Raw genomic sequence first — 15,558 nt, forward strand, 5'->3', positions numbered from 1 at the left:
TTTTCTAGATCTTACTTCCATGTGTAGAATTATAATTTCATGAACTCTTCCTATTTTATACAAAATCAGACTAGTCCCTAGACTGGTGGCCTTAGATCCTGATAGGAAAAAATTAACATAAGTCCAGGTCTTATTAATAAGTTAGGTGACCACCAGAAGAACAAAAATACAACGTAAGACTTTCCCATCAATATAAAGTAAATGTACTTTTATCACAGGAAATAAAAAGCACAGAGAAAGAGAAAGACTACATGGTAAAGGTAAACCAAAAAATGGTTTGGCAGAAACACATCCTATAATAACCATAATCACAGTAAATATAAATGGATTAAACTCCATTTATATAACATATAAATGTATCTATGTATATAATATGTATACAATATATAAGTTTATATATCTATATAAACTCCATTCAAATAAGACTTAAAAAACAAGATAAAAGGGCACCTAGGTGGCTCAGTCAGTTAAGTGTCTGACTTCAGCTCAGGTCATGATCTTACGGTTCATGGGTTCGAGCTCTGTGCTGACAGCTCAGAGCCTAGAGCCTGCTTCTCCTGTCTCCCCCTTTCTCTCTGCTCCTCTCTGTCCATGCTCTGTTTCTCTCTCTGTCTCTCTCTCAAAATAAATAAACAACAACAACAAAAAAACAAGATGCAGCAAACTGTTGTTCGCAAAGGTTCACTTAAAACCAACAGATACAAAAAGGCTAAAAATAAAAGCACAGGAGGTTATACACTAAGCAATATAAACTTAAAAAGAAAGCTAGGGTGTCAATTTTGTATCAGTCACAAAGGAAATTAAGAGAAAAAAAGGGGCAAAGAAGGACACTTTAAAGTGCTCAAAGGAGTTTGAGAAAGTTTAATTACTGTTAATATACGTGCACCTCACATCATATCTTCAAAATACACCAACAACTGACAGATTAAGCAATATATGAGAAGTGAATTAATCACTAATTGATACAGGTATGAAACACACTCTAGAAACTGACAGAATATTAAAGAGAATCAGCAGATTGACTAATGAATGAATTCAGCAAATCTGTTAGACACAAAATTAACTTATAAATTCAACTGTAAAAAATTAAATACCATTCACGGTATCAACAAAATTGTAACAAAACTATAAAGTCTTTAGGACTTAACCTGCAACTTAAGAAAACTTATAGAGAACACTTATAGACTCAAATAAAGATGAGAGAAAACACAAGTATCGTGTTCATGAAAATGAAAAGATTTTACAAAAGTACCAGGTTTTTTTTTTTTTTTCAAAATAATCTATAAATTTAATATAAACTGCATTAAAATGCCAGCAGAATTTTGGGGAAAATCTGCCATACTGATGCTGAAATTTATAAGAATACACGAGATATCAGCACAAAGCCAGAGTAATAAACACAATGGTGGTAGAGCAGAAAGACAGAGCCCACTGGATCAGAAACACACCAACTGGGAAAGGATGGATTATTTAGTAGATAATATTGGGAAAATTGGATCTTTATATGGATGAATGCAAATTTGGGTCATATCGAAACCACAACTGACCTCCTCCCCCAAAACTTCAAACTATTCTAACGGATTAAAATCTCAGTGTGAAAGGTAAAATAAAATTAAAGCTAACAGAAAAGAATACCTTTGATCTCAGGGGGTGGGGTGGCAGATGCGGAAGGATTTTTTTCAAACCCTACACCCCAAACAATGAGAAAAAATGAAGAACGAATGGCATCAGAATAAAAGGTTTCTGTTCAGTCAAGGCTATACACCTATTTTACTCATCCATCTCCACAGTGATAGACATAGCTTGCCTCAATCTCCTCGCTACCTACTAAAATGACACAGTGATAAAAATGCCTCAGATGTGTTAACACACAGATTATGAGAAAATATTTTTACTATCTAAGACTGACATATGATTAACAACTAGACTGACTATACAAGAAATTCCTGAAATCATCAGGAAAAAGACAGGAAACCTGATAGAAAAATGGGTAAAAGAAATGAATAGGTGACTCACTCACAGGGGAAACTTAAATCAGCAATAAAACAATGGAGGAAATATACCATTTAACTCATGTGAACTGTAACAATGAGACAAACCCATAAAGATGGAACATATTAGACAATCAGATAAAACGCAGTGTAAGGAAAAACTGGTAGGAATGTAACTGTGGGAGCCATTCTGGGGGCAGAGAGCAATATCCAGTATTCATACATGCATGCAATTCAGCAATACTACTTGTGGGTATTTATCCCACATTCTCCCACAGTGCCTTCAAAGAAATGTGAAGCTGTTTTTTGAAGTTATATTAGTTGCAGGTGTACAATATAATGATTCAACAATTCTATACATTTCTCAGAGCTCATCAAGGTAAGTGTACTCTTAATCCCCTACACCTACGTCACCCATCCACCTACCCAACTCCCCTCTGGTGACCACCAGTTTGTTCTCTGTATTTAAGAGTCTGTTTTATTATTTGTCTCTTTTTCCTCTGTTCATTTGTTTGGTTTCTTAAATTGCACACATGAATAAAATCATATGGTATTTGTCTCTGTCTCCCTTATTTCACTTAACATTATGCCCTCTAGCTCCATCCATGTTGTTGCAAATGGCAAGATTTCATTCTTTTTTTATTACTAATATTCCATTGTATGTATATACCACAACTTCTTTATCCATTCATGTAATATCAGTCGATATTTGGGTTGCCTCTATATCTTGGCTATTATGAATAATGCTGCAATAAACATATGGGTGCACAGATCTTTTTGAATTACTGTTTTCATTTTCTTTGGGTAAATACCCAGGAGTGGAATTACTGGATCATATGGTGATTCTATTTTTAATTTTTTGAGGAACCTCCATACTGCTTTTAGCAGATGTTTATCTAAATAAATATATGAAAGGTTCCTGGAAGGACACATAGCAAATACAGTAGAATGGGTGCCTCGGAGGAAAAGGGGAATGGAAGTCAGGAATGGAGGCCAAAGGAAAACAAAAGAAGACAAACAAAAGAACACCTGCATGGACCTAAGAAGATAGTCTGCTGTGGCCTGAGAGATATAATTTGGGCATCTGACTTTAAAAAAATTGGATACTATCCTATTGGTCTTAGAGATATCTTGTCACAAATTTATTTTACATATTTACTAATTTCCAAACTGATAGGAATCTTAGCGCTTTCCAGAACTTTTTCCCTAGCCTTAGTAATAGATATTTCTGCTATAAATTTTAGATTTTTTCTGCCTTTGTTCCTCTCAGGGAAGACAGAACTTTATGATTATAATTTGCACACTCCTTGAGAATGCTAACTATAAATGAGGTAAACATAAAAATATAATAAAAACCCTTCCCTCAATAAAATGCACTTTATTTAATTTTTTAAAATGTTTTTGTTTATTTTAGAGAGAGAGAGAGAGAGCGAGAGAGTGAGCGCACAAGTGCGGGTGGGGAGCAGAGAGAGAGGGAGAGCACAGAATCCAAAGCAGGCTCCAGGCTCTGAGCTGTCAGCACAGAGCCTGATATGGGGCTCGAACTCACGTGCTGTGATATTATGACCTGAGCTGAAGTGGGATGCTTAACCGACTGAGCCACCCAGGCGCCCCAATGCATACTTTATTTAAATATCTATAATTTTTTTATAGCTTTACTGTTTTATTTTTACAGTTTTACTGTTTTCAGTGATGAAAAGTTTTGTTGATTTTTTTTTTCAGAATACAATAGCCTTCTTAAAGCCAGTTTAAAATTAATGGGAAAATAAAATCTCACAAAAAAACAGGAATACCTGAAAATAATAAAAATTAGAAAGTACAGAACTTATATTGGTGGGGCTATAATGACAAACTTTAATACAGGAAGTCTTGAATGAGAAAAACATTGTATTCTTAGCTAAGAAGAAAAATTATTACAAATTTGGCAATTTCTTCAAATTAACTTATGAATTGAATGTATTTGCAAATAAAAACCCAAAGGATTTTGGAGGGGTAGGACCTGAAAAAAAATTCTATAATTCGTCTGAAAGAATTAATAAGCAAAAGTAACAAAACAAAACAGCTACATCATGATGCCTGGCTGACCTTACTGTATATCAAAATCAGTTAAAAAGCTAGTTATTAAAAGAGTGTTACAAATCTGTAAGTGTAACAGAACAGTCCATATGCAGAATCTAAAATACATATTCTAAATTTTGATTTAAAATAAAAAAGCAGTCTTAATTTTTAGGGAAGGAAAAACATATTAGTGACACAAAAGGGTTGTTTAATCAATTTGATTTTCATCACTCTATCCACTTATGATAGAGTGTACATGGAATAAGGTTCTGAGTTATGCCCCAGGGATTCCTTCTCTGGCCTTTAGGCCATCTTACATTAATCTTCAAAGTTCCTTTTTTTTTTTTTTTTTTGTCTTTATAAAGTATTACCATGGCTCAATACTGACAATATCCCTTTTATCTTTTGCCTATCCACTTCTCCAGATTTGTGATTTATTCTTATCCTTTGGTCAAGTCTCTGTTTATTGATCTAAGCTGGTGGTTCCAAAAGAGTGGTTCCCAAACCACATCTGCATCACCTGGAACATGCGAGAAATGCAACTCCTCAGGCCCCAACCCCCGACACCAAATCAGAAACTCTGAAGGTGGAGCCAGTAATCTTTGATGCACCCTCCAGATGATTCTGATACACACCTAAGTTTAAGAACTAAAGATCTAAGCAAACACCCAGCTGCACAGAAAGCACTATTTGTACTTCCAAGCCTTAAGAATGACTTGTAGTTCCCAAAGCAGTTCTTGTCATGTTACTCAGAAGACACTAAATGAGTTATTTGTATACCTTTCATCCCTATGTCTCTGGCAGGAAAGAACTGTTTCTTATTTGTATTATAATTCAGCCACAGTATCCAACAGAGCATCTTCCATACTGCAGTAACAATCAATATGTTCAATGCCAACCATTCTTATGCTCTATATCCTTATTGTTTTAACTCTATTTATCTCCACAGTCTTCCTCTCATGTTATTTAATATAATGTTGAATAACAAAGAGGCTTATAGTAACATGTGGTTTCTATAAAGTGACACATAAATGCAAAGTGGTGAAATTTTAGTAGAAAGGCAAAGCTAAGTGGTTACTGAAGTATGGCCTCTTATTAAATGAACAGTTTTACTATATGGTTAAAAAGGCAAAATTTGGGGGTGCTTTAGTTGGCTAAGCGTCTGACTCTTGATTTCAGCTCAGGTCACCATCTCACAGTTCATGAGATCAAGCCCTGTGTGGGGCTCTGCACTGATAGCATGGAGCCTACTTGGGATTCTCTCTTTCTCTCTCTCTCTCTCTCTCTCTCTCTCTCTCTTTCTCTCTCTCTTTCTCTCTGCCCCTCCCCCCTACTTACACACACACTCTCTCAAAATAAACTTTTTTTTATTTAAAAAAAAATTTTTTTTTTAACATTTATTTATTTTTGGACAGAGAGAGAACATGAACAGGGGAGGGTCAGAGAAAGAGGGAGACACAGAATCTGAAACAGGCTCCAGGCTCCGAGCTGTCAGCACAGAGCCCAACGCGGGGCTCGAACCCACGGACCGCGAGATCATGACCTGAGCCGAAGTCGGACGCTTAACCGACTGAGCCACCCAGGCACCCCAATAAACTTTTTTTTAAAAAAAGGCAAAGATTGGACTGTAGCAGGAATACTTTTCAAAACAGAAATTCCTTTCCACTTTGCTGTTTTAAGCATATTTACCTGAGGTGTGATTGTGTGGTCAATTAGATTCTCAGTCAGAGATAAAAGCAAGGCATCCAATTCATCTGTAGCATCCTAGGGAAGATAAAAAATACATAACTGTTAAATGAATCATTAACCACCTAACTAAATTTTTTCCGCATCTTCTCAATTTACAATTCTGACTCAGGCCTGCCTGGTGTTAACCTTTAAAAAACTCCAGGACATTCAGGAATCATGGTTATTATAGTGATTCCACTTTTGCTTGAAGAGAAACCAGACTACAGTCAGAAGCTGAAAAAGATAAAGTATCATGTGAATTTTTACATAGCTACTCTTTTTAGTGAGACAAAACTCGGGTAAGGTTAAGACCGTCCTGGCTCTTAGTTCTTAGACTTGAAGAGAGAGGTAAAAAGGTTCAGCATAGGAGACAGTGAGTGAAGAAGATGCCTAAATTACAAACACTGCTTTATCCAGATGTGCCAGTACATCACTGTTTACAGAAGAGTACAATATGAACTTCCCCCATAAATGTTAATTAATACTTTTTAATTACTATTTGAAACACCTTATGGAAGATGCAGCTCTGCACTATAGAAGAGAGAGAGAGAGAGACAAGGTAGGTAGGTAGGAAGAACTTAAAGAGAATAAAAGATAAAATTCCAATCTGGAAATAAAAGAAGAATTCAGGGTCTAGTACACATAACAAAAAGGCCCTTGGCTTATACAGTTCTATTTCCACCTATCTGCCTTGAGGCTGTGGTCAATCTCCTATTTATGTCTCAACATTCAACTTAATTTTAATCACACATAGGAAAAAGTTGTTCTCTCACTTCTCACATCTCCCTCCTGTTATACCAACCTTCCCCCCACCCCCCCCGCCGTGGCCTGGGTGAGTGCCCCCAAACAGCGTGTATCTGTCTCTACCACAATGTATTAAAATTCTGTTCCCCAGTGGAATATAAGCAGTTTGAAAAAAGAGGCCGTGCTTCATTCACTTCTGAATTTTTGAAACTAGCGTGTTGCCTGGTACATATTATAAATGCAATAAATCTTTGAATTAAATGTCCTTCTCTGTTCCAAAAAATCTCAGGTTCCACTTCAATTTCAATGACCAACAATGTCCATATGGCTTTTTAGAATTTTAATGAGCAGAAAGGAAGCTCCTGACTGAAGATATTTTAGGTTGGATTTTTTTAAAACCCAAAAGTCTGAAAAATTATACACCTAAATATTAAGTATACATTGTCTATGGATAGTGGGAATATAGGAGATTCCTAATTTTTTCTCTTTATGAAGGATTTGGAAAATTTCTACAATAAATGCATTTATGTAGTTAAAGAGGTAAACGTTTATTTGCAAGGACAATTTCTTATTTAACTTGCAAATTAAAACACTCAGTGGGCAGTGAACTGGGTTTCTCTGATTTCTAGACTGATACAGGTGTGACAAGTGGCTATCAGGAAGGCAGGGGCTGTGATGACCTGGTTATACTGCCAACACAATGACAGGTTGCTGGTGTTTCAATTAATATTTATTTAGTGCCTACTATGTGTCATCTATCATTTGAGACACTAGGGAGGCATAGCCAGCATCAAAAAAACAAAAATACAAAGAGCACCTAAAACAAAAGGCCAACAAATAACAGAGAAACTGAAGAAGCCCTGCGATACTCTTGTGAGAGATCTGACAATAGGATTCTCCCTAGAGAACTGAGGCTCAATGCTTTTCTTACAGCTTAAGTTCCGGTATCCATCAGAAATCACCAGATGTCTATGATTATACTGCAGGACTCAACTCAGTATGGTCTTCAGAGAAACCTTCAAAAGTAAGGGTTGTTACCTTAAGAACAGAACCATTTGCTGCAGGTGTGGTATGCATCAGAGCAAGAGAATCTTCAGGAAGGGGCACATTATTCTCATTTAATACAGCACTGGAAGAAAAAGATAAATTCACATCATGGAGCACCTATACAGGCATAGGGAGCATTTTCAAAGAAAGGGCTTCAGGAAGAAGAGTAATGCTTCACGTAGAGGAAGAAGAAATGACAATTTGTGAGGGGCGTGATGGCAGTCAGTGTTGCACTCATATGCCTTTGTGAGACCCTTCCCCATCTACCATGTAACAATTTTCATATCCACATCAGACTCATTCACAGATGGATCAAAATGGCAGACTACTTTGCTTCCCTCTTAAATCTTACTGAAGGTTCAGAAAAGATTTATCTTAAAATAAGGCAGATACACCAAAAAGATAAATCAAGTGACTGATTAAAAAAATTTTTTTAATGTTTATTCATTTTTTGAGAGAGAGAGAGAGAGCGAGCGAGCACGCATGAGTGGGAGAGGGGCAGAAAGAGAGGGAGACACAGAATCTGAAGCAGGCTCTAGGCTCCAAGCTGTCAGCACAGAACCCGACGTGGGGCTCGAACTCATGAACCACGTGATCATAACCTGAGCTGAAGTCAGACGCTTAACCAACTGAGCCATCCAGGTGCCCCCAAGCGACTGATTTTTAAAAGCTGTTATCAAATACATGGATGGGAAACCTTGGTGGACTAGAAATGAATCAGAATACCTGAGATATGGGAGAACAGTCAGGAAACCAGAGGGAGAAGCCAACACTTAAGGACACAGGCTGCAGAGCTCTGCTGCAGAAGGCAGAAGCCACATCTAGAGTGCTCCAGATATTACAACAGGATTAGCCAGGTGACAGGATGCCAGAGAATCTGCTACCCGAAGGCCTGGCAGGAATCACAGTGGTGTCTAATCCCAGATAAGAATAGTGAGAACAGGAGCAGCGTTACAGATGGCTTCAACACCAGGGAGGGAAGGGGGAAATCTAGAGCCAAAGACCGTCATCCACCAGGATAACATATCCAGCAGGAAACCCCAGTCCTTCCTAATGTCACTGAAAAGTGTGCAAACAGGAGCAGTTCCTGTCCAAGCCTACAAGGAGAATGAGAAAAAATGAGAAATAAATCCCAGAGAGAAAAAGTGAAGTGGAAGCTATGACTGTTGCATCCACAACTCTGAGGCAAAAAGAGGCAAGGAAACAAAAAAAGAAGAAACAGTTGTGAGAAACAGAGCAGCAATCAAGATGTTTCAATTAACGGATACTAGACATTCAAGAAGATAATGACTTATGATTTTCCAGAACTCAAAAAAGACACAGGTCTTCAGATGGAAAGGCCACCTTGAATACTAACAACAACAACAAAAAAAACTGTTTTAAACCTATTCTTAGACCATACAGTAATGAAAATGAAGAACTTCAAGAATAAGCAAGCAGTAAAGCCTAAAAAAGAAAAAAATATAACTTTGTGCTTCAGAAAGAAGAAACAGCTCAGAGGAAAAGATTCAATGTAAGAAAAAGTGAGCATTAAAAGGAGTGAAACATGTTTTACAATGAATTCTCCCACACCTTCAAGAAAAGATTCGTCATATGTACTTTACACTGCTGCAAAACATGGAAAGAAGATGAAAAGGTTCCGCAGCCATTCTGCTCAGTGTTATGTCATGACCCAGCAAATTCACTCCCATGTAGGTATACACCCTAAAAAAATCCTCACAACATGTGTAAGGAAGAACATGTACAACATTAATTTGGAACAAACCCTGGTCCATTAATAAAAGAATAAACCGTGACTGACTTAGGTAATGGCAGTTACAATGAAGGAACTATGGATAATTTTTTAAAATTCAGATATGTCAAAACAAAACCCACTAAATTATATTCTTTAAATGGGTGAAATGCTTATTTGTTTATTTATTTATTTATTTAGAGCATATACACACAGACAAGCGAGGGAGAAAGGGAGGGGAAGAGGAAGAGAGGAAGAGAGGGAGGGAGGGAGAGGGGGAGAGGGAGGGGGAGGGGGAGGAAATCTTAAGCAGGCTCCACGCTCAGCCCAATGCAGGGCTCGATCCCACAACCCTGGGATCATGACCTGAGCCGAAATCAAGAAGCAGATGCTCAAGTGGCTAAAGCCACCCAGGTGCCCCTTCCCCCACCATAGCATTTAAATTTTATCTCAATAAAGCTGTTACTACAAAAATAAATGATCTGCATAGCCATTTCTCCAAAGTAAAAAAGACATCCAACATCCTCAGTGAATCAAAAGTCAAACCACAATGAGACATGCTTCATACTCTCTAGGATGGCTATAATTCTAAAGATGGAGAACAATGAGCACTGGAAAGAATGTGGAGAAACTGGTACCCATATACACTGTTGGTGGGAACAGAAAATGTCGCTATTTTGGAAGACAGTTTGGCAGTTCCTCAAAAGTTGAACCTAAGAGTTACCAAATGACTCAGCAATAACCCTCCTGGGTATATATTAATAGAACTGAAAGCATGTCTACAAAAATTATTTTTTGTTGTTGTTTATTTATTTTGAGAGAGAGAGAGAGAGAGTGCACACAAGCAGGGGAGGGACAGTGAGAAAGGGACAGAGAAAATCTCAAGCAGCCTCCACTCTGTTAGTGTGAAGCCTGATGCAGGGCTCGAACTCATGAACTGTGAGATCATGACCTGAGCCCAAATCAAGAGCCAGACACTTAACCAACTGAACCACCCAGGCAACCCCAAAATTCTCTTATGTGAATGTTCACGGCAGCTTTATTCATAATTGTCAAAAAGTGGGAACACAAGTGTCCATCAATTGATACATGGATAAACAAAATGTGGTCTATCTACAAAGTGGAATATTATTCAGCCCCGAAGAGGAGTGAAGTACCAATACATGATACACTACAGATGAACCTTCAAAACATTCTGTTAATTGAAAGAAACCAGACACAAAGGCCACATATTGTGTGATTCCTTTACATGAACTGTCCAGAGTAAGCAAATCCAATATGTGGAGAGACTGCAATGGGTATGGTGTTGCTCTTAGAGGTGATGACCACGTTATGGAATTAGATTACTGGTAATGGTGCAAAACTTTGTCAACATACTAAAAAGCACTGAATTGTATACTTATAAAGGGAAAACGTTATGGTATGGAAATTACAACTCAATAAAAAAGATAAGGAAAAACAGTCTATACCTACTACAGCAAAATGTGAAGATAGTACAAAGCTTGACATTTGGTACACAGACAATATATAATCTCCACAGTTTTCTAGAACCTTGAAATATTAAAAGGAGATACAGTAATTTTTCAAAGTGTGGTATGGCATGAGGGAAAAAAAGATTAGAGAGAAGATTAACAAAAAAGGAAAAGGTCCCGAAATAGACCCAAGCATAAACAGGAACTTAAACACATCTTAAAGGATACATTTCAAATCCTAGGGGGAAATTAGATTACTCAAAATATCAGCAGCCATTTAGAAAAACAAATCTAGAAGTTGGGAGTACATTCTAGGGTGTTTCCAGCAGTAAGAGTTCAATGCAACTGGGCAGTCCTATCCCCATTATTTTCCTATTGGAAAAAAAAAAATTTTTTTTTAAATGAAGTTCTAAAAGACTCTAAATAATAACAGTATTTAAAGTGTTGTGGGCCAGGGGTGGCTGGGTGGCTCAGTCAGTTAAGTGTCCAACTCTTGATTTCGACTCAGGTCATAATCTCACATTTCAGATCAAGTCCCATGTCAGGCTTGGTGCTGCCTTGGGATTCTCTCTCTGTCTTTTTCTACCTCTCCCTGGCTTGCAATCGCACACGTTCTCTCTCCCAAAATAAATAAACTTTAAAAAAAAATTTAAAAATTAAATGTCGTGGGCCAAATGATTTACTGAAGTTAATTAAAAAGTTAAATTGTAATTCTAGTTTTACCCTGATCACCAATTAGTATGTTTGTTGAATACTAACTACACAATACAAAGCATGCTATATGCTTTAGGGCTATGTTGGTTACAGAACCTGGAACTGAGTAAGATTAATCAGGAAACTGCTCACTGAATACATTTTGAATAATGGGAAAAGAAATAGCACTCATTCATCCAACAACGTTTAGCACCAACTAAGCACAAAACACTGGATACACAGTGATGAAAACAAACTGGCACAGAGCAGGGGATAAAAGCCTAGCAAAACAAATAAATGGCCTAATACTCATTAAAGGAAAGAGACACAGAAGGGACTTAAAACAGCAAAGAAATTTATGTGAATAATGTAAGAGCCCATAGTAGAAAGTTTGTAAGAACAAGGCCACTGTGATAATAGGATGGCACTGAAGTTAAGAGAAATAATATACATTCCTCACCATGCAGATTAAAAATATCTTTAAAGGTCGCTTTTGCTCTGCAGTAGAAGGATGAGAATGTAGAGACTAATTAGAATTATCTCTAGATAATCTAAAACTAGGAAGTAAACAGCTATGTAATGGATACAAGAGTGAATTCAAGCTATCTTTCAAATAGATACCCTGAAATTATTTGGGGATACACTGAAGAACAGGAAAAAAGAGCAAAAAAGCAAAGTTAAGAGGAAAAGAACATCAAATTAATTCAGTCTAACCCAAACTGTACCTGTTTGTGGCAGCATCCTGAGCATGTGCGTTTTTATGACTTAATAAGCTATCTTCTCTTGTAACCTGAGAAAACGAAGAAAAAAAAAGTAAATCTTTGTAAGGATACTAAAGTAATAAGGAATTTACACATCTTTCCAGTAAAAACAGAAATATCACTTTGCTTCAGTTCCAGAGGTAATCATACCTTACATATGGAAATACCAGTACCTCACCTAGTGTAGTCTCATCCATACCCAAATTAATAATCCACACTTCTACTTCAATAGTACACAAATTTACGCCCTTTACTAGAAAGCTCTCATGGTGTGTTAGTCAATATATACAGAATCCCAAAAGATTCGATGTCAGAATTTTTTGAATTTACCTGATAAAAAGAAGAGACAGATACTAAGCTGCATATTTAGCCTTTTATTTTTCCCTGAACACAAAAGGTATGTTAGGAGGAAATTCTAAAATATTTTTCTGAGGGGATCAGTTTTTTCTCTTAACTTGATTGAGGTATCATTTACATAGAGTAGAAAGCACATTGTTAACTTTTTCTTATTTTTTTAAATTTACATCCAAATTAGTTAGCATATAGTGCAACAATGATTTCAGGAGGAGATTCCTTAGTGCCCCTGACCCATTTAGCCCATCCCCCTCCCACAGCCCCTCCCATAACCCTCATGTCTCGGGTCCATGAAATACAGCCAGACCAACACTAAACCATCCTACACACTAGAAAACTGACTGGAGCACACATTTTTAATGTGTGGTTTGATGAATTTTGAAAAATATATACAGGTGCATAACCAACACCACAATCAACATGTCACTACCCCCACAGCGTTCCCTTGAGGCTTCCAATGCAACCCCATCAAAAACGCTGACACACGGCAAACAATGAGCTGTATGTCTTATAGTTTTATACACATGGAATCATAATGCCTATCTTTTTAGTGTCTATCTCTTTAGAATAGCATGATGTTTTTGAGATTCACCCATGACGCTCATGTATCACCAATTCATTCCTTTTTATGTGCTGAGTAGCATTCCACTGTATGAATATACCACAATTTGTTTACCTGTTTACCTGCTGATGGACATTTGGGTTTTTCCTAGTTTTTAGCAACTTCAAATAATGCTAAGAACATTCATGTACTAATAACCTGTATGAACCTACGTTTTCATTTCTCTGGGGTACATACCTCAGAGTAGATCTGCAGGGTCATGTAGGAAGTATGTATTTAATACATTGTCAAATGCTTCCTAAAGTGCTTGCAACGTTTTATATTCTTACCAGCAATGTGCACTGCAGGAGTGCCATCACTGCTAACACAGGGATGGTCAGTTTTTAATACTGGCCATTTCAGTGAATGTGTTTTTCAGCATGCATGTGATGCTAGCTGTAGACTTTTTTCGTTGATACCCTTTATCAGGCTGAACATGCTCCATTCTATTTCTAGTTTGCTGTGAGCATTTACCATGAATGGGTGTTGATTTCTGTGAAATGCCTTTTCCATATGAATTGAGACAATTTTCTTTACTTTTTAATATGGTCAACTACAGTGGTTTTTAAATTATAAACCGACTTTTTTCCTGAGATAAACCCTACTTGGTCTATTTTGTTAAGGATTTTTGAGTCTATGCACAAGAAGGGTATTAGTCTATAGTTTCTTTTCATATGAAATCTTTTGCTGGTTTTGGTATACCAGGGTAATACTGGTATCATTAAATGAGTTGGGAAGTGCTTCCTCCTCTTCTATTTTCTGACAGAGTTTGTATGGAACAATTATTTCTTCAGTAGATTTCCAAAATGAAGGCATCTGGCCCTGGATTTTTCTTCATGGGGAAGTTTTTAACTATGAAATAAAATCTTTTTATTTTAGGACTATTGAATTTATTTTTCTCTTCTTCAAGTCAAGAAAAGTCCCAAAGTGGAAATATTATGTAAGGTAACAACAGTAACACCTACTGCCACTGCTAATACAACACGTAGCTTCAATACTTAATCAAATGCTGTTTATGTGCCAGGCACTCACCATTCCATGTCCTTTACATTTACTGTCCTTGTAACCCACCTTAAGGTAGGTACTACCATTATCTTTTCTTAAACACGATTGAACTGAGGCTTAGAGAAACTAACCTGCCAAATCACAACACTAGTATGTGGTAGACTAGAAAGGGATTCAGACTCAAGTTGTCTGATTCCAGAGCCTGTATCATCATATTTCATATTTACTTTTATATATAAATATCATGCTTTATGTTTACACTAGGGGGAGAGGATAAATAACCAAAGCATGAACAATATTCCTCAAATCTTCTCAGGTTCTGTTCAAGGCTTGTGCCTGGGGACAGGATGGGTAAAGTGCATCTTCTCAACAAGATATTTTGAAATCCTAGTTGATAACATGACTTGGTGAGATGGGCTGCTGTCCTGATTTTAGTATGGAGGGTTAAGTCTGAAAGTTAGGGAGCACCAAGGGAAAGCAGACTCTGACAACATGAATGCCATAAACTTCATGGGGGCTGGTCCTTGAAGGCCTTGAAGGCTGTGAAGGGCATGGCATCCTTCACAGTGTCACAGCCAATTCCTTCACCTTGCAACCGTCACTACTGTGACATGCAACTTTACCAAACTGAAGTCAGATGGGTGGCAGGAAGTAGCAGACTGCTAAAGACCTGAAACCACAGACTTAGTATTGACAGGAATCTAAAAATCATTAGATTTTCTGGCTATAAAAATGGCAAAGATTAGGGACTCACTTCCACAGGAACTTGGAAGGGTTTCCTCCATCCAAGGGAAGGGAAGCAAAAATAATATAAAAACAGGGAGGGGGACAAAACATAAGAGACTCATAAATATGGAGAACAAACTGAGGATTACTGGAGGGGTTGTGGGAGGGATGGGCTAAATGGGTCAGGGGCACTAAGGAATCTACTCCTGAAAACATTGTAGCACTATATGCTAATTTGGATGTAAATTATTTAAAAAAAAAATTAAAATTAAACGGAAAAAAAGTTTTTTTTAAATTTTTTAAAAATTTATTTATTTTGAGAGAGAGCAAGTGGGGAGGGACAGGGAGAGAGGGAGAGGGAGAGAGAGGGAGAGAGAGAGAGAGGGAGAGAGAGAGAGAGAGAGAGAGAGAGAATTCCATGCAGCAGGCTCTGAGCTGACAGCACAGAGCCTGATGTGGGCTCGAACTCACGAATCGTGAGATCATGACCTGAGCTGAAATCAAGAGTCACATGCTTAATCGACTGAGCCACCCAGGTGCCCCTAACAAAAGTTAAAAAAAAAAAAAAAAAGTTCTTACACCCTAGAGGGTCTTTACTCTCAACTTTTTATCCCATGACTGCCTCCTCTTAAACTAGCTTAGACTT

General features: G+C 37.3%; 1 protein-coding gene across 6 annotated transcripts in view; it reads right to left on the bottom strand.

The window, feature by feature from the left end:
* EPB41L5 (erythrocyte membrane protein band 4.1 like 5) overlaps window positions 1-15,558 on the bottom strand; it is a 140,658-nt gene that overhangs the window by 11,126 nt on the left and 113,974 nt on the right. For all 6 annotated transcript variants that reach the window (XM_053214903.1, XM_053214902.1, XM_027055995.2 and 3 more), the window contains exons 20-22: window positions 12,191-12,255; window positions 7,560-7,650; window positions 5,739-5,813 (exon numbers count right to left, since the gene is read on the bottom strand). In XM_053214903.1, coding sequence (XP_053070878.1) covers window positions 5,739-5,813; window positions 7,560-7,650; window positions 12,191-12,255 — 231 coding nt within the window. The remainder of the gene's footprint in view (window positions 1-5,738; window positions 5,814-7,559; window positions 7,651-12,190; window positions 12,256-15,558) is intronic.

This window comes from Acinonyx jubatus, chromosome C1 (assembly GCF_027475565.1).
Source record: "Acinonyx jubatus isolate Ajub_Pintada_27869175 chromosome C1, VMU_Ajub_asm_v1.0, whole genome shotgun sequence".
NCBI classification, from domain to species: domain Eukaryota; kingdom Metazoa; phylum Chordata; class Mammalia; order Carnivora; family Felidae; genus Acinonyx; species Acinonyx jubatus.